The sequence below is a fragment of the Eumetopias jubatus genome, unplaced genomic scaffold (assembly GCF_037043125.1).
Source record: "Eumetopias jubatus isolate StellerSeaLion01/CBP00866 unplaced genomic scaffold, mEumJub1_p1.0 scaffold_9, whole genome shotgun sequence".
NCBI lineage: Eukaryota > Metazoa > Chordata > Mammalia > Carnivora > Otariidae > Eumetopias > Eumetopias jubatus.
In genome coordinates this window covers 117,163,841-117,189,276 of record NW_028274815.1, presented here as the reverse complement: position 1 = coordinate 117,189,276, position 25,436 = coordinate 117,163,841, and the positions used below count along the sequence as shown (strand labels likewise).

General features: G+C 38.9%; 1 protein-coding gene across 3 annotated transcripts in view; it reads left to right on the top strand.

Moving 5' to 3' along the window:
* UQCC1 (ubiquinol-cytochrome c reductase complex assembly factor 1) overlaps nucleotides 1–25,436 on the top strand; it is a 95,900-nt gene that overhangs the window by 29,444 nt on the left and 41,020 nt on the right. For all 3 annotated transcript variants that reach the window (XM_028118799.2, XM_028118798.2, XM_028118800.2), the window contains 3 exons: nucleotides 3,384–3,456; nucleotides 9,620–9,677; nucleotides 22,404–22,512. In XM_028118799.2, coding sequence (XP_027974600.1) covers nucleotides 3,384–3,456; nucleotides 9,620–9,677; nucleotides 22,404–22,512 — 240 coding nt within the window. The remainder of the gene's footprint in view (nucleotides 1–3,383; nucleotides 3,457–9,619; nucleotides 9,678–22,403; nucleotides 22,513–25,436) is intronic.

Below are 25,436 nucleotides of genomic sequence, written 5' to 3'. Positions count from 1 at the left end.
TTCTAAAGTTGATTTTTGTCATCCCCTTGTACATTTTTGTTCTTTTACCACTCATATACTATCCATAAACAACATATATACTATTATGTATTGTATTCATAAAAACTATGTAAGTGGTATCTCACTTTTCAACCTGTTTTTATTAGTCAACATTATGTTTTTGAGTGGAGATCTGAGTTTTTTCATTTCCACTGCTTAATAGCTTCACATTGTATAATTAAACTACAGCTTATCTATTCCTCTACCAAAGAAAGCTGTTTTAGCCTTTTCATAATGACAGTACCTTTTAAATTGTGCAGGAGTTTCTTGAGAGAGAGATGGAATTACTGGGTACTAGTGTATTAACTGCATTAAATTATAATCATCAGTTTTATCAATTTATTATGTCCATCAGCTAGGGTTTAAAGGTTCAGTATCAACACTTGATACTGTCAAACTGTTTAATGTTTACCAATTAGATGGTGTGAAATGGTATTTTGATTTAATTTGCATTCCTCTGGTTACTGATAAAGTTGAGTGTCTTCTCCTATGTTACAGGCAAAAAAAAAAATTATCAATGTGTCTATAGTTGAGGTAGGTGGTAGGCTTCATGAAAGCAGGAGTTTTTGACTTCTTTGTTTACTGCTCTATTCACAACATCCAGATCCACATCAGGTACTTGAGTTAGGTACTCAATAAACTATTTGTTGACTGAAGTGAAGAGCTAATAGATGTCCTAAACTCCCTGTCTCAAGCATAGAAATAGGCTGGTCAAAGCCAAAGCATTCGGATAACAATATGAGGATATCATTAGTTTGGTGATGATACAGACCAGTACTTACCAAAATGTGTTCTGTGTCAAGTACTTCCTAGAGCTGTAGATGTTAACAAAGTTAACAGCAGGCGTCTTTTTTAGCCTGCTGATATGGTGAATTACACCAATTGATTTGTTAATGTTGAATCAGCTTTGCATTCCAGGGATAAATCCCAGTTGGTTGTGATTTATTGTCCTTTTAAAATATTGCTGGAGGGCACCTGGGTGGCTCAGTTGTTAAGCATCTGCCTTCGGCTCGGGATCGAGTCCCACATCGGGCTCCCTTCGCGGGGGGGGGGGGGGGGGGGGGGGGGGCGGGGGGGGGTGCTTCTCCCTCTCCCACTCCCACTCCCGCTGCTTGTGTTCCTGCTCTATCTCTGTCTCTGTCAAATAAATAAGTAAAATCTTTAAAAAATATATTGCTGGATTTGATTTGTCAGTATTTTGTTAAGGATTTTTGCATCTATATTCATGGAGGCTGTGGTTCTATAGTTTTATTTTCTTCTAGTGACTTTGTTTTTGATATCAGGGTAATATTGGCCTTATAGAAAGAGCTAGGAAATATTCTTCCCTCTTGTTTTCTGAAAGAGTTTATGTAGATTTAGTAAAATTTCTTTAGGTGTTTGGGAGAAACATTGAGTGATGTTGAGTGATGCCATTGAGCGTGGAGTTTTCTTTGGAGAAGATTTTTTTTTTTTTTCAAAGATTTTGTTCATTTATTTATTAGAGAGCAAGAGAGAGAGAAACAGCATGAGAGGGGAGAGGGTCACAGGGAGAAGCAGGCTCCCCACTGAGCTGGGAGCCTGATGTGGGACTCGATCCCAGGACTCCGGGGTCATGACCTGAGCTGAAGGCAGTTGTTTAACCAACTGAGCCACCCAGACGCCCCCAAGATTTTTTTTTTTTATCACAAATTCCATTTCTTTAATAGATGTAGGACTCTTCGTGTTATTTATTCTAGGGAGTTTTGGTAGTTTGTGTTTTTTCAAGGAATTTCTCCATTTTCTCTAATAATCACATCTGTTGTCCTAAAGGTGTTCATAATAGTCCCTTATTATTCTATGAATATCATTAGGATATGTTGTGATACCCTCTCTGATTCTTGATACTGCTAATTTTTATCTTCTCTGTTTTTTCTTTTTTCCTTGATCAGTTCTATTAATGTTTTATCAATTTTACTGATATTATTGAGGAACCGGCTTTGGCTTCTTTGATTTTCTGTGCTGTTTTTCTGTTTCCAATTTTATTGATCTCTGTTCTTTATTATATCATTCTTTCTGCTTGTTTTTAGGTTTGATTTGCTGTTCTTTTTTAGTGTCTTTACCATAGGTTTTGTTTAAATTGGCTTCTATTGCTGATTTATTCCCATGTAGATGTATCTGTTTTTCAGTTATGTTTATTCTGTTTTCCCCTATATGAGCTTTACTCTGAAAGACTTGAAAACATGACAGACCTCAAATTAGCAAAGAAAAAAATCTTGATTACAATTACAGACATAATCTCTTAACTTTATTCTGGGTACTTCTGCCTGTTAGAGACATTGCTGTTTTGATCCTAGAGTGTATTGAGAAATGAGCATTATGTAGTATTGGATATGGTATATTTTTGGTGACTTTGAGCCTTAATAACATAATTTTACTAAAGTTCCAGATTGTTTTTTCTTCGGTTGCTATTTTATTTTGTTTCTGCATTTTTTTTTTAGTCTGCATATTTGAGTTTGTAATTTTCTATCATTTTAAGAAAAAATAAGCTTCTATAAGCCTCTGTGGATGGGCTAATTTATTTAATTGTATCCTTAAAGAAATATTTTGGAAGTCCCTAGGAATACTTCCTTACTTTAGCACTGAGTTGGTCTTCAGACCTACAGTTTAACTTTTAAAATAATTTATTTTTCACTTTTAGATCTATTTTTATGGAGGCATAATATACATACAGTAAAATATGCAGATCTTAAGTATACAGTGAATAAATTAAAACCACCACTCAGATCAAGATTCTAAGAGAATTCTTTAGTGCTTTGGGGAATAGTAAAATGTTGATCCTTTTACTATATTTTGCATTCATTAAAAACCCTTATTTGTAAGCACAGTCTTAATCAGCAAACTATAAAACTAGGGAAAATATAGAAAAAAATAACTCTTTCCCCAAGGTGTAAAAAAGACTTACAGAATAGATAGTAGTGCTTCTGAGGTAAGGTTGAAAGATTGAGGGTTTTTTTTGGTGTGTTTGATTTTGGTCAGAAGAATGGGTAATTTTTTGATGTAAGGGGTTTTAGAATATAAAGAGTTAATGTGAGTGATGCCAAACAGTGGTTTAGAGCCTTCACTGATGAAGTGAGTTTGAATTAAAGGAGAGATTTCATTTAAATATTGGAAAAATCTTTTTGACATTTTGATGCTAAATCATAAAATGTGAAGTTTGTGAATGGTTAGCTTTAAGAAAGAAATAATCTATGTTGGTTTAGCTATTAAATTTGCCTAGAGATAGGTTTGGACTTATCCTCCTAGTTGAAGATGTTGTGACCTACATCTGATAGCACTAGAACATACTTGGTCATATCTTGAGTTTGGTTTTATTTTTTTTTGTCTAGAAGATTAAGATTGCGGCCCTGCGCATGTATACTAGCTGTGTGGAGAAAACTGACTTCGAGGAATTCTTTCTAAGTAAGTTATTGTTTTTGATAGTTCTGAAAAGGAAAATGAATCTACTTTTCATGGGGTGCCTGGTTGGCTCAGTCGGTAGAGCATGTGACTCTTGATCTTAGGGTTGTAAGTTTGAGCCCCATGTTGGGTGTAGAGATTACTTAAAAATAACATCTTAAAAAAAATCTATTTTTCATTTTTATGACTGTATCGGTTTTGAGTCATTAGTGAAACAATTTTTCCTGTGCAGAGTGTGTAATAAAAGCTGCTTATTTTTACCTTTTAATAGAATAAACAAGGGCAAGAAACCCTATGAATAAGACACTTTAACAAGTTTGAAAAGAGAAGAAACCTAAAAATTTGTCTAGTACTTTGACATTTTTCCACACATGCATCTTTTTACATATGAGTACTCATAGTAAACAAATCCTGTTTACATTCTGGTGGTTTTACTGAGCATTTTGATGTTGAAATGAACTTTCTGCCAATCATTCATTCCTCTTTTATTTCTAGTTTTTAATTGTTTTGGTTGATGCCTAATGATTGTTTTATTTCTGTTGAAGGATAATTGGGTCAAAAGGTATATATATATGTGTGTGTGTGTATATATATATATAATTTTATTTTTTATATCCCATTGATAAATTGTTTTCCAAAAGGGTTTTACTGGTTTAGACCACAACCATCAGTTGATTATATCAATATAGGATTCATTTTGATTCTGTAAACTGTTTAGTTATAAATAAAGTTAGTTAAAGCAGGTACTTATAAAGTAACTGGGAAAGTTTAAGCTCTTCCTGGTTCTACAGATTTTGGAAAGAAATGTGTGCTTTGCACATCTGTGGTAACAGCCATTATCCTGCAAGCCACAAACACTTAACTGTATATATTTGATATTTTTCATGGAGAGCAAATATTTATATAGAATTATGTTAATAACAAGGAAGATAGCTAGATGCTGTTTGGATTATTTAATCACTATTTTGGTTTTTTAAAACCAAATGCAAGTTGTTTTGGTGATTTTACAATTTCAGCAGATTGATGTTATGTTAGAAACTTAAAATACCCTACTGAGTTGTAATCCTGATTTAGTGTCTACCTTCTGTTTCTTATTTATTCATGGGGACAAAAGTAAACTTTCCTGCTTCCTTTTAATCTCTAAAAATTTCTCATTTTAGGAGAAATTAGTTGAAAGGAGAAAATATTCTTTATTTATTTGATGAAGAAACTACTGGAGCGCCTGGGTGGCTCAGTCGGTTAAGCATCTGCCTTCAGCTCAGGTCATGATCCCAGGGTCCTGGGATTGAGCCCCACGTTGGGCTCCCTGCTCAGCGGGGAGTCTGCTTCTCTCTCTCCCTCTGCCTGCCTGTCTGTCTACCTACCTGTGATCTCTCCCTCTGTCAAATAAATAAAATCTTAAAAAAAAAAAGATGAAGAAACTATTAATATTAGAAGCTGGATTTTTCTTTTTCTTCTTTTTTAAAAGATTTTATTTTATTCATTTATTTTTTTAAAGATTTATTTATTTATTTGAGAGAGAGAGAATGAGAGAGAGAGAGTACATGAGAGGGGGGAGGGTCAGAGGGAGAAGCAGGCTCCCTTACTGAGCAGGGAGCCCGATGTGGGACTCGATCCCGGGACTCCGGGATCATGACCTGAGCCGAAGGCAGTCGCTTAACCAACTGAGCCACCCAGGCGCCCCTTTAAAAGATTTTATTTATTTATTTGACAGAGAGAGACACAGCGAGAGAGGGAACACAAGCAGGGGGAGTGGGAGAGGGAGAAGCAGGCTTCCCGCGGAGCAGGGAGCCCGATGCAGGGCTCGATCCCAGGACCCTGGGATCATGACCTGAGCTGAAGGCAGACGCTTAATGACTGAGCCACCCAGGCACCCCATAAGAAGCTGGATTTTTCTTAAGTGATTTCTAGAATACATGTCCCTAAATATTTTTCATCAGATCTTTTTAAATCTCCATCCTCAGATATCTGTTTAATATTTGATTCCATAAATAACTCATAAATTTATAATTATTTTGAAATGATGTTTACTAGTTATCTTTGTCTTAGCCAGTCCTCATTATTGAAGATCCTTGAGTTAATATTATAGATTGAATAATGAGATTATTATTACATATTTAAGGTAACATGTCATGTTTCAATGTATAATCTGTTGTAATCTACTTATAAAAATAAAAGTTAATACAAATTATTACCATTATATGCTAATAATTTACATTTACATGGTATGCTTTTACATTTGTCTCATTTAGGAGTTACAAAACCTTGTAGGATAGGAAGGACTTGTATTCTTGTTTTCATTTTTATTTTCTTTTCAGAAACAGTTGAAACTTAAAAGGCTAAGTGATTTCCCAAAGTTGCTTAGCTAAGGCTTGATCCTATGTTGTCTGGCTTAAAAGCCAGGAATTTTTCCACTATAACATATGGCCTGTGAAAGAATGTAACTGCAAATTAGAAATTATAATCCATTTTAACATTTTTGTATGTTACTGTTTTCAAATAAGAACTACCTCTAGGCGACATTCTATTAGTATTATAAACTGATGTTTACATATATTAGAGTATGTTCACCTCAGTAAGCTTTGTTCTAGCTTTGCCCTTTGAAGTAGTTACCTGGGGAAGCAGTACATTTTTCAGTGACTCCACTCTTGCTTAAGGTTTTTTAAGACTCAATTTAAGAATTGCCTTTTAGACTTACGGCTTGTTCATTTGTATCATGCTCCACCGTGGTCCATCTTTGTCATTTGTGGGTAGAGTAAATTTTAAAAGGAAACCAAAGTGGTTCTGAACTGTGGCTAGGAATAAAAAAGGGAGCCAATTTGAAAAATACTATTTGGAGGCAGATAAATATCTATGAAACAATGAGACTTCCTTGCATCTTCTAAAGGAAGGTTCTAAAGAGTAGGCCAGGCAGGTTTGGGGTAAAAGAAGAGAATATATATATCACTTCCCAAGATTATACCTTTAAAGTGGCTGTTGCTCCCTTGGAATTTTGGTATTTTAGGGCTTGACTTTTAGAGTCCTGAGCATTCAGTAATTTTTAAAAAGGATAAAGAGGCTTAGGTAGCTCAGCACTGTCATCCTTACTCTTCCAACAAAAATAAGGCCAGTGTTAATTCATGAAGATTGTGTAAGAATGAGTTGTTTACTCACAGTGTGCTTGTGAGTAAACAATAAGCCTATAGCTTCTTGGATAGGCCCCCATAAAGTGCCCAAGTTATAGACTCTCTAACGTGTTCAGAGGTCTTTCTTGATCCAGAGACCTAGACCTTGGGGATTCTGACTGTTGAGATTAACAGCCAGCCCCCTGTTGTTTCCAAGATGTTCTGATGGTGTAGGTCATTTGTGGCGTCAGTGAGCATAACCTCGGTGAGCCTACAGTGGTTTGCTAACTGGTCTTTTGGAGATCGGTTCTGTTATGAGGAACACTTTGGAACAGATGGGGCCAATCAGTAAAGTTTGGGTTTAATTCCATACTGAAATTCTGTACTGTATGAAAACTGCTTTGTCTTTAGCTCTTAAGAGACTTAATACCTTGGAGAGGAGGCTCCTTAATGAATAAGTTCTGAGTCAGTGATTGAGGTTCATCATTTTATTGACACAGTCTTAAATGGCGAGCTATTTAAGATATTTTAAACCCTAGTGTTTAAATAATTCACCGAGAAACAACAATAGTAAATATTTATTGAGTACCTATGAAATATTAGCCATTTTGCTAAACATTTTACAGGCCTTATCTCATTTAATCCTCACAAATTCCTATAAGGTAGGTTCTCTTGTTCTCCCCATTTTTACAGAGAAGACAGCTGAGGCACTGAGAAGGCTAAGTAACTTTACACAGAGTCACGTAGCAAGTAAGAGGTACAGTCAGGGTTTTGAATCGGGAGGTCTGACCCCAGAGCCTGCATTAAACAAACAACTGTGTTAATACTGCCACTCCATAACAGTGATGAATTATTTAATTTTATCCAACTTGGTATTGAGGAAGAAAGTACCTAGCCTCAGAAAATAATGCAATGAGTGTGTATTGGTGCAAGAATGTGATCTTGACAAAAGACAATAACAGCTTTTAACTTTGAGGTGTTTAAACATAGTTTATTGAGCTGGAGATCTTCTGTGTTTTTGTGATGCTTATGGTCAGACATTCAGTGGTCTTGTTTCTTAGGGCTTTACCCTGTGAGTTTCTGTTCTGACTCCATTGGGTACGGGGAGTCAGTATGCCAGCTCTTTTCCCATCATTAGCCCTGAGCCGACCCCCGGAATGGAAAATTGTGACCCAAGTCCAGCTGCTGGCCTGTCTTGTCTGTGCTTTCCAGCCCAAGAATTGATTCCCTCTCTGAGAGAATTGGAAAGGCTCCTGGAGGCTGCTGAGAAGCTTTGATGTAGAGGTAGCAATTGAACAGATTGTCCTTTAGAAGCAGCCAAATTTCGTTTTCCAGATTGAAAGACAGATTTCCAAGAAAACTTTTCTTTTTAATGTTTTGTTCTAGCATCCAAAAAAGACCCAACTTCAGATCTGGGCTTGAGAGTTTCTCATGGCTATTCTTGTTTGGTGGAGGGTGGTTGGCCCACTCTCAGATGGCATGTGTCTTAATAGCTGTATGGTTGGCCAGACCAGCCTTCACCTCCCTCCTGCTGGGTTCCAAGAGGAAGTCCACTTGACAACTGCTGGGCACCTCCTAGTAAGCTCACCAGAGTATTTTGGTGTCACTTTGTGACAGACCTGGACTTAAACTCCAGCCCAACCACTAGGTTGTTATATTGTGGCTGCCCTCAAGTTACTTAGCCTTTTTGAGCCTGTTTCCTCATCTCTAAATGAGGATTGTAATGCCTCCCTTCAGGGTTAAAGTGAGGATTAAATGAGATAATGTATTGACATGAGTAGCAGTGGACCTAACAGGAAATACGGGCCCTTAGTGAATGTTAGTTTCTAATATTAGTATTAGAGAAGCAGTTAGTGATTAAGACGACAGTGCCTAAAATCAAGCAGATCTGAATTTGATCCTAGATGTTTCATGTCATAGCTGTGTGACCTTGGGCAATTGTCATGGTGTCTCTCTAAGAGTCCATTTTCTCACCTGTCATTGAGGGTATTGTGAATACCCACCCGATAGGCCTGTTGGTAGAATTCATTGAGCTCATGCACGTAAGCATCAATTACAATGTCTCACACAAAGTAAGCCTGCAAGGATTTACAACTCTTTATTATTGGTAGTATTAGTGTGCTTCACAGAGGTTCTGCTCTGTGTTTTCTTTCCCAGTGGCCCCAGTTTGTTATCGACGAAGTACATTGTATTGTTTGCTGCGAGGCAGAAAATATCCCCTTTTTCCTGAGTCATTGCTCAAAGGGCGGATTCTACCCAAAGGGCCCAAATTGACTGATACTCACTTTTCTTCATCCTCTTGCTCCAGCATTTCTCCGTGCCATGTAATAGGTAGGGGGCATTCAGTGGGGATCCCTCATCTAGCCAGTGGTATCTCCTAGCGGTCTGAGAACCGAGAGGTGTGACCCGAGTTTTAGTATCTTAAAGTTTTGTCATTCCTGGGGGGCGATGAATAGCCTTTCATTAGATGTGATCTGCTTTCTCATTTAACTACAGCTCCCTAGAGCCTCACTTCTTTCTCCTGGTCATTTATTTTGGGTGAATCATTCTGCATACCCATGTTTGTAGCTTACTGGGTCGCCTTAAAGAAGAAAGACAGGAAAAAGAAACTGGAAGAACTTAGACTTATCAGTGGGGCTCCAGTGAAAAATGCCTATACTTAAGTGAGGTAGGCAAAGTAGCGTATGCCGAGCTTTCCAGATGAATTTGAGACCAGGATGGGAAAATAGCATGTAAGTTGGAAGGAACCATACAGATCATCTAGGCCACATTATACGAAGTGAGAAAACTGAGCATCTGAGAAGAAAAGTGATTTGCCCAAGGCCACACAGCAAAGTGGTACTGGGGCTGGAACTAGAAGGCTGGTTGTATGACTGCATTCAGTGCTCTTTCAACACATTGTCTCGTCCTGTGGTTCCACTGGCCCTCTCTGTGGTCGCATAATCAAAGAGCACTGTACCTGCCATATATTTGAGTTGAACAGATTCCTACCAATATTTAAAATACAGTCAACATTCCTTCTCTAAACCCTCACATATTTATACTTTATTGTTTTTTTCTAGGGTGTCAGATGCCTGATACATTCAATTCATGGTTTCTTATAACTCTGCTTCACGTCTGGTAAGTGAGCAATTTAAATGAAGTCACCAAATGTATTTTTTTTTTTTTTTTTTGAAACACGGCTAACTTGTAAGGTATAGCCTTCAGCAGGGCTGATTATATGAAATGGCAGTTGTTCAGTCATTAAAAACTGTTCCTTTCATTTTAATAACTAGTGTCTTAAATCACATTTTTATTAAAGGTCAAAGCATAGTCCCAGAAAGAAACTAATATTTGTAGGCTTTTCTCAAAGAACACCTAGCCTGGTGAACAATGCTATCAGTATCTCTAAGAGACTCTGTGAGCTTGGATGGAAAGTTCTCTCCCTTGGCTGTTTTAGGAAAGTTCACATTTACGTAAAAGTGGTTTGAATTGTGAGAATCCGTGGTCATTTTCATTGCTGGTCATCAGAAACCTATAACAAATTATAGCACTGACATTTACGCCTGTACCTCTAAAATGTGCATACAGGTTAGATTCATGCCAGGTTTGTTGCATGTAAAAATATTTAACACCTTAAACAGTATATTTTTTCTTCAGCTGCAAATTAAGTAGCCAAAAAAAATCAATTTTTCATCTAATGTTACACAGTATTAAAGGTCAGAAGGATATAGGAGAGACGTTGAAGTGGGGGCTGGGGAATGCATTTATTGAACTGCCAGATCTTGGGAAAGTAAATTCTGGAGAACTAAGTTTACTACTCTGACCATAGTGAGTATCTGAGGAACGTGGGGAATGGTTGCCCTGTCAAAAGGACCCTTGTTTGAGACTGCCTTCAGCTGAGCTTTGCATCACAGGACTGACTACTATATAAAGACTTTTTGGTTTTGATCACCTCTGAAATATTTCTTCTTCTGAACTCACATAGTCACTGAGATTGGCTGAGGGGCATAAGGTAGCAATTTATTTTATGTTATTTTTTCTAAGCGGGTACTTCATTGAGTGCACACTATGTCCCGGGCAGTTTGCTGGGAACTAGCAGTGGTTCTCAAGAAGCTCACAATATAACGAGGGAGATAAGACATTTAAAATAGTCAGTGATAAATAGGAATGGCTAAGTTCTATACTAGATCTGAGTAAGTAGTGCCTATGCGACCACAGAGGAAGCCACAATTATCAAAACCTTCACGAGTTCTGCCTATTGTTTGAAATATACTGTCTTTTAGTCAGGCAGCTGAGAAGGCACACTACCTTCTGTCCGAATGGTGAGGATTAAGAAAAGGTTTAGGGAGGGCAGCTGGATATGCTGAGAGGAAAACCACTTTTTCAAGAGGAGAGGACTGCAGAGGTGGCATTGCAGAATTACTCACTGGAAAGGTGGGAGGGCTGAGAGGAGGCTGGGCTGTTCCCAGAGGAACTCAAAGATAATATTCAGAGCTTGTATGAAAGACTCTTTATTGCCCATATAGCTAGAGGTATCAGAGTGTTAGAGGGAGTGGATGGCAAAATAAAATATATAATCCCTGTAACCACATCCCAAGGTCAATCCCTGACTAATAGTAGCCAGGAGAACCTTGAAGCTACTTACAGTTCCTTCAAGATAGCCACCATTTCCAAACATGCCTCCTGCATCTTCCTTGCTGAGGTTGGTTTTAATTTCTCAGATGAGTGGGGAGTACTGCTACCAGTTAAGTAGGGGGAGGGAGGCTGTCTGCTTCAAATCTACACTTGGCCTCCCCTCCACACTGCCTCTTTAGTTCTTAGGATCTGCAGTCTTTGGTAGAATGAAGTGGTAGCTTTTCACTTTGAATCGGGAAACTCATTATTGAGAACTCACTGTGTGTTAAGGACTGGGGGGCTTTGGAGAGAAGGGTATGACATGGCATGCACCTTTAGAAACTTAGTCTAGCAGATAACAGGCAGAGAGCACAATTGCCCATAATGGATGATAGTGAAAGAAGTGTTGTGCCCAGGGCACAAGCAGACACTATGGAAGGACAAGGAGGTGTGACTAAATCCACATGTGGTGGTGGCGGGCGGAGAGTATTGAATAAAGAGCTCTGTGGTAGAAGTGATGTTGAGATGTACCGTGAAGGGTGAGTAGAATTTCTGTCAGAGAAAAGGAGGGCATTTTAGGTTGAGGGAATATCAGGAGCAAACCACAGAACGTATGTGCAAGGACATGGAGTATTTGAGGACAGCCACTTGTCTGAAGTGTCTAGAGCACGTTTGTGGAGGAATTTTAATGGGAAGGGTCGCCATAAATGTAGTTTGGGGCCCAATTGTGCTGTCATCCTTCAAGAAGAATTGGGAAACTTTCTCTTCTAGGGGAGAGGGGTATTAGGAGGAGTAATGGATCCAGTCCAAGTCTGTGGAGAAGCTATGTTCTTTCCAGCCCTGCTCTCTTAGCCAGAGGGATAGCCATATCCAGTATTACAGGACTCAATGGACTTCTTAGAGGTGTGTAGGGTTGAAATACCTCCTGTAAGTGGTAGTATGAGGGAGAGCTAGGGAAGCTTAGAAAGCAGTTACAAAAGTAGAAAGAATCCTCCCATCCCCTAAGAAAAAAAATAAACCCAATAAACAGAATACCCTGGCAGTGGACTTTTCAGAAAGCTTGCTTGGGTTCCCAAGGGTGATGGCTCCCTGTTGGCTCTTAGAATAGGGACAGGATTTCTCACATCCTTTTAGTTCTCTGGAGGAGGTGTCGATTCCCTTATCCTGTCTGGTTTCTCTAGTTCTCAAGTTTTTCTGTGTATTTTCAATTTCTAGAGGTCCCTTATCAGTTGTGTATTCACATGAGCTTGCAGCTGCAATGACTATGTGTCCTTTGTCTTTGTCGAATAAGATTAGTATTGACTGTGGCCACTGAAAAATTGTTGAGAGAGGTTGCTGTCTGGGCTTTCCTGCATCCAAATGTGGACTTGATAAAGGCAGGCCTCCTCCTCTGTTCCCTGTCTTGGGCAATGGCATTGCAATCCATTCCGGTATCCACACCAGAAACCAGGGAGATCTCCTTGACTTTTCCCTTACCCCTTCATCCGGTCTCAAACTTTTTTGACCATCACCCACAGTAACAAATGAATTTTACTCTGCAACCCAGAACACACACGTCTCTGATATTATAGTTGTAAAACTTGTCCTTACAATGTCAGATAGTCTCTGATATTTTCTATTCCATTTGAATTCATTATAAAGAAAAATTTAAGATGTCACCCATTAAATTGATTTTACTGGGTTATAAGCAACAGTACCTGGAAACTGGTCTTCGGCCTCCAATTTCCATCTTCACATGCTGTTGGTCTTCTCAATACAAATTGGATCAGTACACACACACGCGCGCGCACACACTCACACACACTCTCGCACACATGCACACACTTGCACTCTCACACGCACACACACACACACACTCACACACATACTCCTTAATATTCTCCATTATTCTCGGGACAGAGTAGGTTTCTTAGTGTGGTATTCATATCCCATCCGTGTGCCACCTCTGCTAGTCTTATGTGCTAGTCTAGGTACCACTATCACCACCACTCCCTCCTCTGCAAAATAAAACAATATTACATCATGGAAATAGCAAGTCTTCTGTACAAAGCTTTCTTCTGTCCAGAAGGTGCTTCTCCTTGCTATCCCCCTGGCAAACTCCTGTTTTTCATTCAATCTCCAACTCAGATGTCATTTCTCTTTGAAGCCTTCCCTACCCTTTGAAGGCAAGAGTTAGTTCCTCTTTTGTGTTCTCCTAGTATTTCAGACATCTTATCATAGCATTTGTTACGTAACATTATTATGTTTTATCGTATAGTCTTTGTGGATAGTGAATTTATGAGAGCAACAATTATTTTTATTACTTTTTTGGAAAGATATGAAAATGAGATATTTCTTCCCTCAATTGCATGTCTGACTCTTAATTTGTATCAATAAGTGTTCATTAAGTGATTGATGGCCCCAGATCTGACTTGGCTGCCACAGCATTTGGAAGGGTCCTGGTCTTTTGGTTGGGTGAGAGTGGCAGAGCTCCGCTCCTACTTAAGTTTCTCTGGTGGTTACATGTATGTAGCTGGAATTTATGTTGCTGTTAGTGGGTTTGTAAGAGACTCCTCTTTTAGTCATGGAAAGCTAATACCTTCTAGATGCAGAAGTGAATGTTAGAAAATGGAATGGGATAAATAAAATTAGCATATGCCTATGATGGAGATGGAATGCAGGGAGTAAATTTGTAAGTTTGTATTTTATTTTATTTTTAAGTAATCTTTACATCCAATATGGGGCTTGAGTTTACACCCCGAGATCAAGAGTCACGTGCTCCACCAACTGAACCAGCCAGGTGCCTCTGCAGTTTGTATTTTTAAAAATTATTTTAAAGTCAGGTGTATCATATATGTAATAATTATTAAGCCTTTTACATATATTATCTTTTATTTATTTTACATGTATTGTCTCACACATTCGTACAACTACTTTATTTTACATATGAGGGGTCAGCAGCTTAGAGAAGTCAGAGAACTTGCCCAAAGATCTAGTTAGTACATGGTGGAGAGGAAATTCAAAGTATAGGTCTGGCTAACTCGAAGTATTAAGTTGCTTTCCTCATTGGTAATTAAAGCTACCAAAGTTAACTAATTAAATGATTGCTTATTAATACTAATACTATTTAATTTTATTAATGCTATTTATTATTTAAAGTACTTGCTTATTCTTAAACATAAATCTGTAAATTATAGGGGCTCCTGGCTGTCTCGGTCTGTGGAGCATGTGACTCTTGATCTCAGGGTTGTGGGTTTGAGGCCTACAGTGGGTGTAGAGATGATTTAAAAATTAAAGAAAAAATTAAATCCATAAACTTATAGCATTTATTCTCCAATTGAATCTACTGTATGCTGTAAATTTGTCTCCTGCCCTCACAGGGCTTAGAATGTGGGAGAGAGACATTAAATCATTAATAAAATATAGCTGGAATAGTGTAATGGGAGGAAATGGTAGCGGGGAAGAGGGGTCCATAATTTAGATGGGGGTGGGTGGGTCGGTCACTCAGGGAGTGCTCACTGAAGAGATGACATTTAAAATAACACCTGAATGGTAAGTAGAAGTTAGCAAGTCAAAGGGTGGATAGAAAAACATTGCAGGTATAGGGATCTAGTGGTTCAGTTTTACCAGCTGAGCCCTTTTTAAAAACGAAATTTTATGCTCAGTCACCATGTATGAATAAAGAATTGCTACTTGGGTTGAGGAAGTGGGAATGACCTGCTTATTTCAGGTCTCCACAATGTGCCCACTGGTAAGGGGCTCTTATGTAATTCTGTGGAGACTCAGACCACAGTTTAAAAACCACAGATCTAGGGGCACCTGGGTGGCTCAGTTGGTTAAGCAACTGACTCTAGGTTTCAGCTCAGGTTGTGATCTCAGGGTCATGAGATCGAGCCCTGCATCCGGCTCCATGCTTAGTGTGGAGTATTCGTGACACTCTCTCCCTCTCCCTCTGCCCCTCCCCGCCTGCTCTCTCTCTTTCTCTCTCTCATTATCTCTCTCTCAAGTAAGTAAGTAAATAAATAAATCTTAAAAAAGTAAAAAATAAAACCACAGATCTAGTTCAACCCTCATTTTACAAATGGGGAGGTGATTTTGGCAATTTTAAGGAATTTGTCACATGCCTCTTCATGGAGGATCTGAGACTCAAATCCAAAGCTGACTGCTGCTTCTGCAATCCTTGGCTTTTTGCTTGTGTGTCTCCTTTTGCTGGTCATGGGGATGGGGGTTTCTTCCCATGAATATGAACAGCATAGCCCTGACCATCAACTGTACAAAACTGTGTTTCTTGGTACTCGCTGTCTGTGTCCTGGGAGAGGAAACAAGTAGACCAGTAAGGGGTGATAGGTGCTATGTGCAGCAGACACACAGGTCTTATGGGAACACAGGGGAAGGGGGACTGCCTGGGGATGGTCAAAGGAAGCAGTTACATTGGCCTTCTGGGGTCTAGAATCAGAGCACACGGGGTCTTGAGGAGTTATTAGGAGGGTAGGAAGTAACTGTAAACTACTTTTTAAGACATTCCAAGTGGTTAAGAAAGATGATCACTAGAGGGAGAAACAGGACAGAGGGGAAGCATTTTGTTATTTGCTTTCTATTTTTTCTTTTAAGAGGGGGAAACACTGGAACATTTTTATAAGTCTGCAGGAAGAAGCCTCTGGGAAAGAAAAGAAGGAAGTAAACTGCACAGGTGGGAAGGGGTTGGAAAACAGACTGGTCCCAGTCTCAGTCAGCCAGAGAACTGCCCTGGCAGACGCTCCGGCTTTTGCAAGTGGGCTCTTTAAAACCACCACAGCAGTTTTGATGTAGCTGTAGGGCTTGCAAGCTCACGCTGGATTCCAGCAGCTCCAGACCTGCTATATATGGTGAGCCCTGGCCATGTGCACATCCCTACTCTCCCTCCCCGAGCCAGTCACTGTGTTCAAACACTCACACGTGTTGCTTTTGCCCAAACCGAAGGCCTATGCAGCATCATTTTATCAACATTGTCTAACCTAAAAACACTGGTCCTGCTACCCAGGAGCTTGTTCTCTATAGTGGATCTGAGAGGCAGGCCACAGGCCAGGTGTAGTTCTTGGAGGAGGCTTGCTGTCAGGTGAGATGGCTTCAGGAAGTGCCTCACCCCACTTTTCTGTTTGTCCACAGACTGTCCTGTGGCCCCCATACTCCCCACACTCCCCACATAAAGATTAGGCTTCATGGGGTGGGAGTTTAGGAAACCAGGTGGAGATAGCCATGTACACAGCCCCAGGAAAGGGTAAGCATGCCAGCTCACAAATAAATAAACTCATTCATTAGCACACTGCTGAGGCTTGAGTGTGGGCATGTAGGCTCTGCTTCCTTGGCCTCGGCTGGTGGCAGAGTAAGGGAAACAGGCTATCCTTTGGGATTCCTTCACAGCAGCCAGGGTGACAGACCTGCCTCGAATGCCCACTAGTCTTCATTGAAGTCAAATCAGATCCACTCTGAACAGCGAATAAACCACCATGAGGGAGAAACAAGGCCAAGACACAACTGGCATCGTCAGAAGGCCCAAACAGAGCAAGCAGGACAGGGTACTCAGAGCTGCCAACACATGGCAGGAGGGCAGCACCCGGAATCACAAGAATTCTTCCCTCCCAGATGTAGGCAGAGAGGGGCAAAGCATGGCCAGGACTCTTGTTCCTTTGAACTCTGCAGCCAGTGTTGCTGTCTTCCTCTTCCTCCTTATCTGATCTAGCAGGAGGAGGCTCTTGGAGCTGTGCTGTCACAGAATGGGGGAACAGCCCATACTGACACTGGCCTGGGAGACACTGTGGCCTAGAGGAAAGAGGGGGAGTTCAGGCTTCATTCCAGCTCTGCTCTTTTCCATTGGGCAACCTTAGGTTACTTAAGTAATTATGAACTACATTTTAAGGATTTCCAAATGATTAAGAAGGTGGGATGGAGGGGAAACATTTTTTTATTTTTTATTTTAAGTTGGGGAAACACTGAAACATTTTTATAAGCCTAGAGGAAGAAGCCTCTTTACTTCCTTCTCTTCTTTCCTCAGAGCGTCGGTTTTTTTGTTTTTGTTTTTGTTTTTGTGAAATGGGAGCAGTTATACAGTTAATTGAAAGAGAGTGTGGATGCAGATGCATTTTCAGGTGACAAGTCTGGTATTAGAGGATGTCATAAATGGCAGTAATCACTGTTATTATTTGCCATAAAATAAAATTTGTATCTTAGCCCTTTGTTTTTGGAGATGCCTAGCGAGTGAGTCTTTTTCCTCTTTTTCCTGCCTCTGTGCTTGCCCTTTAGCGATAGTTGGGAGCCAAGACTAAGGCTTGACTACTCCTTTTTTTTTCTTTACTTTGCTAGCTGCGTTATTTGCTTTCCTTATATGTAAAGGAGATCAGTATTATTTATGAGCCACTGGAATCACTGAGAGACAAGGATAGTACTGTGAAGCTTAAAGCCTCAATAATAAATTGTGGGTTTAAGAACATCATCAAACTTGGGAGGGGTAACTGGAATTGTTTCTAAACAGAGAGTAGTTTATATACAGACAAGTTTATACTTAGAGTAGGTACTTAGTAAATACTTGTTAAATGAATGATTAAATTAATTGTTTAATATAAGAATATTTTTACTGCTTAAAAATTTTTTATTTTTAGAGCAGTTTTAGGTTTGAGCAGAAGATTATCTTTTTTTAAAGTTTACTTTGCATTCTTAAGGGCAGTTTTTATTATGTTTTAGCAGGGAAGTGTCCCCCGTTTCCCTTCCTCCATTTCCCCCTGGAACAGAGCTCTGAAATTATGAAGTTGAATCAGTAGCAAAATGTAATTTGATTTCTCAACACTTAATTTAAATATTTATTATGAGGAATGCATCCATAATGTAAATTGAAGTAGAGCTATCCTGTTCTGTTCTTTAAACCTAGTGTTCTCAATTGTTGTGGAATATAGTTTACCTAGTGACTCAAAACATTGTTGTGCAGTGAGAGCCTGTGTGTGATAAGTGTTGGCTTTGTTTTGTAGTGGATACCAGGATCATCAGATCTTTTTTGTTTTTGTTTACCATTTTGGACTTGTTTCACTCATTTTCTTTTCACCTGCCAATGTACTTTAACCTTTTCTGAATGATTCAGGAGGTCTTGATAACTTTTTTTTTTTAAAGATTTTATTTATTTATTTGTCAGAGAGCGAGCGAGGGAGCACAAGCAGGGGGAGCGGCAGGCAGAGGGAGAAGCAGGCTCCCCAGGACCCTGGGATCATGACCTGAGCCGAAGGCAGACGCTCAACCGACTGAGCCCCCCAGGCGCCCTGGTCCTGATAACTCTGAACTGTACTTTGCCAGGCTATCTGTTTTGAGTTGTACTGGGTATGTTACCCTGCCTCTTGAACCTCAGTTGCTGTGCTATTTTTTGTGTGTTTTCAGTATATTTTTAGTTTCTTTCTTTCCTGTTAGGCTGCCAGCAGTTACTTTTGGTTGCTGTAGGTACGCTTGCCTCAGGTTAGCCAGTCTTTCCCCTCTGATATGCTATTTCTAATGTGATGCTAGTTTTGAAACTGTTACTGCCCTTGTGAGGATTAAATGGAAACTACAGTAAATGGATTCCGTAAGACTTGTACTTGTCGTTAAAGGAGGCAGAGAAACAGTAGGGTTCAGATCTCACCTTTGACTAGGTTTGTAACTCAGGGCAAGTTACTTCTCTAAGACTCAGTTTCCTCAATTATAAAGTGTGGACAGTAGCAACCCCTGGACTACACCAAAAGAAAAAACTTTTTGCATAGTGAAGGAAACCATCAACAAAATGAAAAGGCAACCTACTGAATGGGAGAAGATATTCACAAATGATATATCTGATAAGGGGTTAATGTCCAAAATACATAAAGAGCTTATATGATTCAACACTCCCCCAAAATAAATAATCTAATTAAAAAATGGGCAGAAGACATGAAGACATTTTTCCAAAGAAGACACAGATGGACAACAGACACATGGAGAGATCCTCAGCATCAGTAATCATTAGGGCAATGCAAATCAAAACTACAGTGAGATACCACTTTACATTTGTGAGAATGGTTAGAATCAAAAAGACAAGAAATAACAAGTATTGGTGAGGATGTGGAGAAAAAGGAACCATCATACACTGTTGGTAGGAATGCAAACTGATGCAGCCACTGTGGAAAACAGTATGGAGGTTCCCCAAAAAATTAAAAATAGAAATACCATTTGGTCCAGTAATCACACTATTGGGTATTTACCCCAAAAATGAAAACATGAATTTGAAAAAATATATGCACCTCTGTGTTTATTGCAGTATTATCTACAGTAGCCAAGATTTAGAAACAACTAAAGCCATCAATAGATGAATGGATAAAGAAGATACACACACACACACACACACACACACACACACACACACACAGCCGTAAAAAGGATAAAATCTAGCCATTTTTGACAAGGATGGACCTAGAGGGTATAATGCTAAATTAAATAAGTCAGAGAAAGACAAATACCATATGGTTTCACTTATATATGGAAGCTAAAAAAAAAAACAACGAATAAACAAAAAGCAGAAACAGACTCATAAATCCCCAGAACAAACTGAAGGTTGCCAGAGGGGAGGGAATGAGGGATGGGCAAATTGGGTAAAGCAGAGTGGGAGATACAGCGTCCTAGTTTATGGAATGAATAAGTCATGGAGATAAAAGGTACTACATCGTAGGGAATATAGTCAGTGGTATTGTAATAGGGTTGTATGGTGACAGATGGTAGCTACACTTGAGGTGAGCATAGTATAATACATACTTTATGGTCTGAGAAAATCTGTGCCTTTTAAACCTCAGAGGGCAGGTGTATTAACAAACTACAGAATTTTCAAATAAATGAAGAATTCCATTACCTCACTATTGCTGTTGATGAATTGGCCTCTGACGACATGTAAGCATCAAAACTCACAGTGTCTTTTCAGGTGAGAGGCTGACATGAGCGACCTGATTAACTTTGAGAAAAATCTTAGGAAAAAGGACTGTTGACCTTTCCCGAGTTTGTTTCTGCTTTGGAATATATCTTGTGTCATGTGAAGTAGTCAAATCTTTTTCCATGACCTGTTTTTATTGTTACAAAGTGTTATTTCTTAGGCACTAACTGGGTTTAGAGGTTACAAATTTAAAATCACAGCATCAACAAATCTCATGGTTGGAAGGGATGTTAAAGATCATGTAGTCAACCTGTCAGATAGCTGAGTTCTCACAAAGCGTTTATTCACCCTTCAGAAGTAGGCAGATTCTCTGTCTTGGGCTTATTCATTCCATTATTTGAATCTTCAGAAACTCTCCTGTTAGAAAGTTCTTTCTTTCAGTGTTCAATGTTGAGGAATACTTTCTCTCTCTGTGGCTCACCCGTTGGTTCTGATTCTAACTCTTGGACAAATAGTCTAATCACTTGTCTACAATATTTAGGAAACTCTCCTATTTTTCTCCAAGGCTATATATCTTCTGATCTTTCATCTTTTCCTCTTGTCTCTTAAAATATAATGTTCAAAACTATGGACACTATTCCAGGTAGAGTCTGACCTGTGCTGAATGGAACAAAAATTTCACTTTGCACATTTGATACTATATTTCCATTACTGTATCTAAAATCACATTAATTTGGGGGACAACCTCATCATCACCTTGACTTCCTTTGAAGTTAATTGTCAACTTAAGCCTATAAAGCTTTTTCATACATAAATGGGCATGACTCACCTATCCTGTACCACTACAGTTCTTTAAGACCCAAGTGCAGGACTTTAGATTTACGCCTTTTCAAATTCATTCTGTTAGATTCAGCCCATTGAAACAGTCTGTTGAAGTATTTTTGGCTCATGGTTGGGTCATCCAGCATATTTGTCTTCCTGCCCAGCTTTTTGTCATCTGCAGATTTGATAAGTATGTTTTCTTTTCTCCATCTTAGTTGTTAACAGAGATGTTGAGGCAGTCCAGGCTGGAATCATTCCATTGTACCATACTATTGCTAGTAGAGTTTAATGGGCAGGATTAATTGTATATGGAGACAGAATTGTCAGTTTAGATCCAATATTCCATAATTATAGCAGGAAATGTCTTTTGGTGAGTAGTCCTATTGTAGCCGCTTAAAAACTATTAAGTGAGAGATAATAGAAGTAAGGATGTTCATTAAGAGTGAGATAAGGAACTAGTTTGGAAAGTTGATGACCCTGCTTATATTCTTATATATAGTTAAGTATAATATATATTTACTAATTAATAAAATAGAATACAATTCTTATATTCTTATGGAAGGTCTTAAGCAGAGACCTTTATGGACTGATTAGAGGCAATGTGGTATAGGAGAAGAATCCCTTAACTAGCCCTGAGATGTTTTATTCACTTATTTATTTAGCAAATAAATATGAAGTGCCTACTATACTTACTTAAGCCCTGGATATACAATGGTTAAAAAAAAAACAGCCCAGACTTGATCTTTACCTTCAATGGAGCTTACATTCTAATGGGGGAAACGATTCAATAATTACACAGGTGAAATCATAATACTTTCTGTGATCTGTATTCTAGATAGGTACTGTCCAACAAACAACGCAAGTCATATATTGAATTTAAAAGTTTCTAGTAGCTCCATTTAAAAAAGTAAAAAGAAAGTAATGAAATTTATTTTAATAATTTTATTTAACTCAGTATATCTGAAATAATATTTCAACATGTAAGCAGTTTAAAAAATTTGAGGTATTTGTATTCTTTTTGTTGAACTAAATCTTTGAAATCTTAAACTTATGCCACATGGCAGTTGAAACTAGTCACATTTTAAGTGTTCAGTAGCCACATATAGCTAGTAGCTTCTGTGTTGGACAGCACAGCACTGTGCCCATCTTTATAGACTACTTGGTGGTGTTGGGCAAATTACTTTCCTTGTGTAGGGCTCCTGTTTTCATTCAGTGAAATGAAAGATTTTGATTTGCTTAGCTTCTAACAACTAAATGTGGGTCCCTTGCATGTATGAGAGCATCTTTTGAAGTGCTCTAAATCTCCATCTTGATCTGGGTGCTGCTTACATAGGTATATATAATATGTAATTTATCAAGCTATACACTTAAGATTTGTATACTTTATAGTATTTGTGTTATACCTCAATGAAAGTTGTTTTTTTTTTTAAATAAGATCACTTCCAGTTTTTTTATTCTGTGTTCTTTGCTTGAAATTACTCAGATGAGCTGACCTTCAGTATGAATATGTGATATAAAAAGTGCAAACAGCCAGTTACTCTTTATATCTTCTTCCCACCCAGGATGTGTCTAGTCCGAATGAAGCAGGAAGGCCGGAGTGGGAAATATATGTGTCGGATCATAGTTCATTTTATGTGGGAGGATGTTGAGCAGCGTGGCAGAGTCATGGGGGTAAGTGAAATGCTGTCCCATTCTGGTCCTGGAAAACTCCAATGAGGGATTGCCTGACTTGAGTTGATGCTTTTTTTTTTTTAATACGGGTTTTATTTATTTATTTATTTGAGAGAGAGAGAGAGCACAAGAGGGGGGTGCAGGAGAGGGAGCAGCAGACTCCCCGCTGAGCGGGGAGCCCGACGCGGGACTCGATCCCGGGACTCCAGGATCATGACCTGAGCCGAAGGCAGTCGCTTAACCGAGCCACCCAGGCACCCTTGAGTTGATGTTTTATGTGTTCTAGAGTGGCTTTGCTTTTAGATTTCTGTGTAATGCTGCCTAATGTCAGGTGGTAATTCAGCTAGAGTTGTTTGTGCCTCTATGGAGACTTTATGTGTTTGCACACAATATTATGGTTTGTCAATGCAAGGACATCCTGTGTGTGGAAATGGAATTATTAAGCCCAAGTAATGGTGGTAAGAGGGTTGGATTTGTTGAATGGAGGAAATCAAATAATAATTGAGCTTTAGGATGCTATGCCTTTGACACCAATTCAATGTTTGAACCAGTCCTCCTCTAAATTTGTTCTGATGGAAATACCCTGGCATCATGCCTGCACTGTCCTCAGAAACTGAAAAACAAGCTCCTTGATCACTAACAACCTAGAATAATTTGGCAAGGTATCTAATGAAAATGTACATTAGTACATTTAATAATTAACCTGAGAAAGGGGGATATATAGTATATATATATATATATATAAACATAGAATGTAATGGTAATAGAAAAATGAAACTAAAACATTAGAATACAGTTGTTTATATAAATAGTAATCTTCCTTTGGGTATATTGCATATTTTTGTGTCCAGACCATATTTTAGTAGATTGTAAACCTTGTTTTCTCCCATTTCATTGCCTCCCAGCTTAGGATCATCTAAAGCAGAACCATCAGATGGGGTCACAAAATGGGTTATTTTGGTTTTTTTTCATTACAGTGTTCTCCCTACAGACTGAGGAGTAAACAGTTTATATATGTTCTATAAAAGTCATACATGTTCATAGAATAAAAATCAAAAAGTAAAAAGCATTTAATGTAAAGACAAGTGTCTTTTCCCTATTCCAACCCCCCAAAAGTAACCATTGTTAAGAGTTGATGTGTATCTTGGGGCGCCTGGGTGGCTCAGTCGTTAAGCGTCTGCCTTCGGCTTAGGTCATGATCCCGGGGTCCTGGGATTGAGCCCCGCATCGGGCTCCCTGCTTGGCGGGAGACCTGCTTCTCCCTCTCCCACTCCCCTCCCTGCTTGTGTTTCCTCTCTCGCTGTCTCTCTCTGTCAAATAAATAAATAAAATCTTAAAAAAAAAAAAGGAGTTGATGTGTATACTTCTAGCTGGTTCCTATATAAATGCAAATTATAAATACGTATTCTTTAACATAACACAAATGAGCTTAACCATACACAGTTTTGCATCCTGGCTTTTGAACTTAATATATATTAGATATGGTTTTTTTTTAAAGATTTATTTTTATTTTTATTTTTTATTTTTTTAAAGATTTATTTATTTATTTTATTAATTTGAAAGAGAGACACAGAGATAGTGAGAGAGAGCACAGGCAGGGAGAAGAGGGAGAAGCAGGCTCCCCGCTGAGCAGGGAGCCCCATATGGGACTCAATCCCTTGGGATCATGACCCAAGCCAAAGGCAGATGCTAAACCGACTGAGCATCCAGGCAACCCTAAAAGATTTTTTTTTTTAAGTAATCTCTACACCCAATGTGCGGCTCAAATTCAGCACCCTGAGATCAAGAGTTGTTCCAATGACTGAGCCAGCCAGGTGTCCCTATACTAGATATGTTTTTATTTTACGATTGTTTTTAAAATTCAAAATGTTTCAACTAAGACGGAAATCCCTTTAATCATCAATCTCATTCCTGGCCAGTTACCTCCTTCCAGGAGGTAATCACTGTTTCCACTTTGGTGTATATCTTTTAAGGCCTTCTTCTATGTTATCTATAGAAAATATATACTGTTGGTTTTGTGTGTGTATATTTGATTATACATGATATTGTCCTCCGTGTACTAATAGCAATTAATATGTACTTAATTTTTTTCAATCAGCAATATGTCTGGAGATTTTTCCGTGCTCCATGGGAGTTAAGTGGGAGGTCGTCACCCATGTTGTATTTATTGTAATTATTTTCATACACTCCTGTGTCATTGACTAATGGTATCATGTGCTTACTCTATGTGTAAAAGTGTGGTCTTTGAGGCTCAATCATGGAGATGATGGTTTCCTACTGAGAGGGTATTTCCAAATTCTCGTATCTTTGGAGGAACTGCAAACATAGGAAGCACAGTGGACATGAATTCATCTTAAGATGTCTTCAGTGACATATACATGCCTTTCTTTGGGACAGTAGACCATTGGCGTTTCTGTTCATTCTAAAAAGAGGATAGCATATGTCAGAATTTTAGCTGCTGTCAGCATCATCATCATTTGTTTTGGAGTCAGTGAATACTGTCTTTGTGTGTTCTTTGGTTCCTTGTTCATTTTTTTCACTGTCAGGCCTTTCTGCTGTCTTTGCTACCCAGAGTAGATCAGCAGCCTTGAAGCTATTTGTGTAGCTGAGTGTCCCACATACCCTCAGGTACTTGTATCCAACTCTGTGGCAGCACCCAGTGGACATACGGTGGTGCTGCTAGTACCAAATCATTTAATGATAGCCAGTGACACCCCCTGGCCAGCCACAGCCTTGGCTGACTGCCGTTCAGTGACACAGTAGCTCTTCTAATTAGTTAGCCTGTGTTTTCTTATCACTATTGACTGAACTTGCCTGGACGTTGGACTGCTAGACCCATGTGGGTCACATGGCTTAATGAGCCATACATTACTGACTCTTGAACTACAGGAACCTTTTAGTTATTAACCCCCCCATGAATTTCC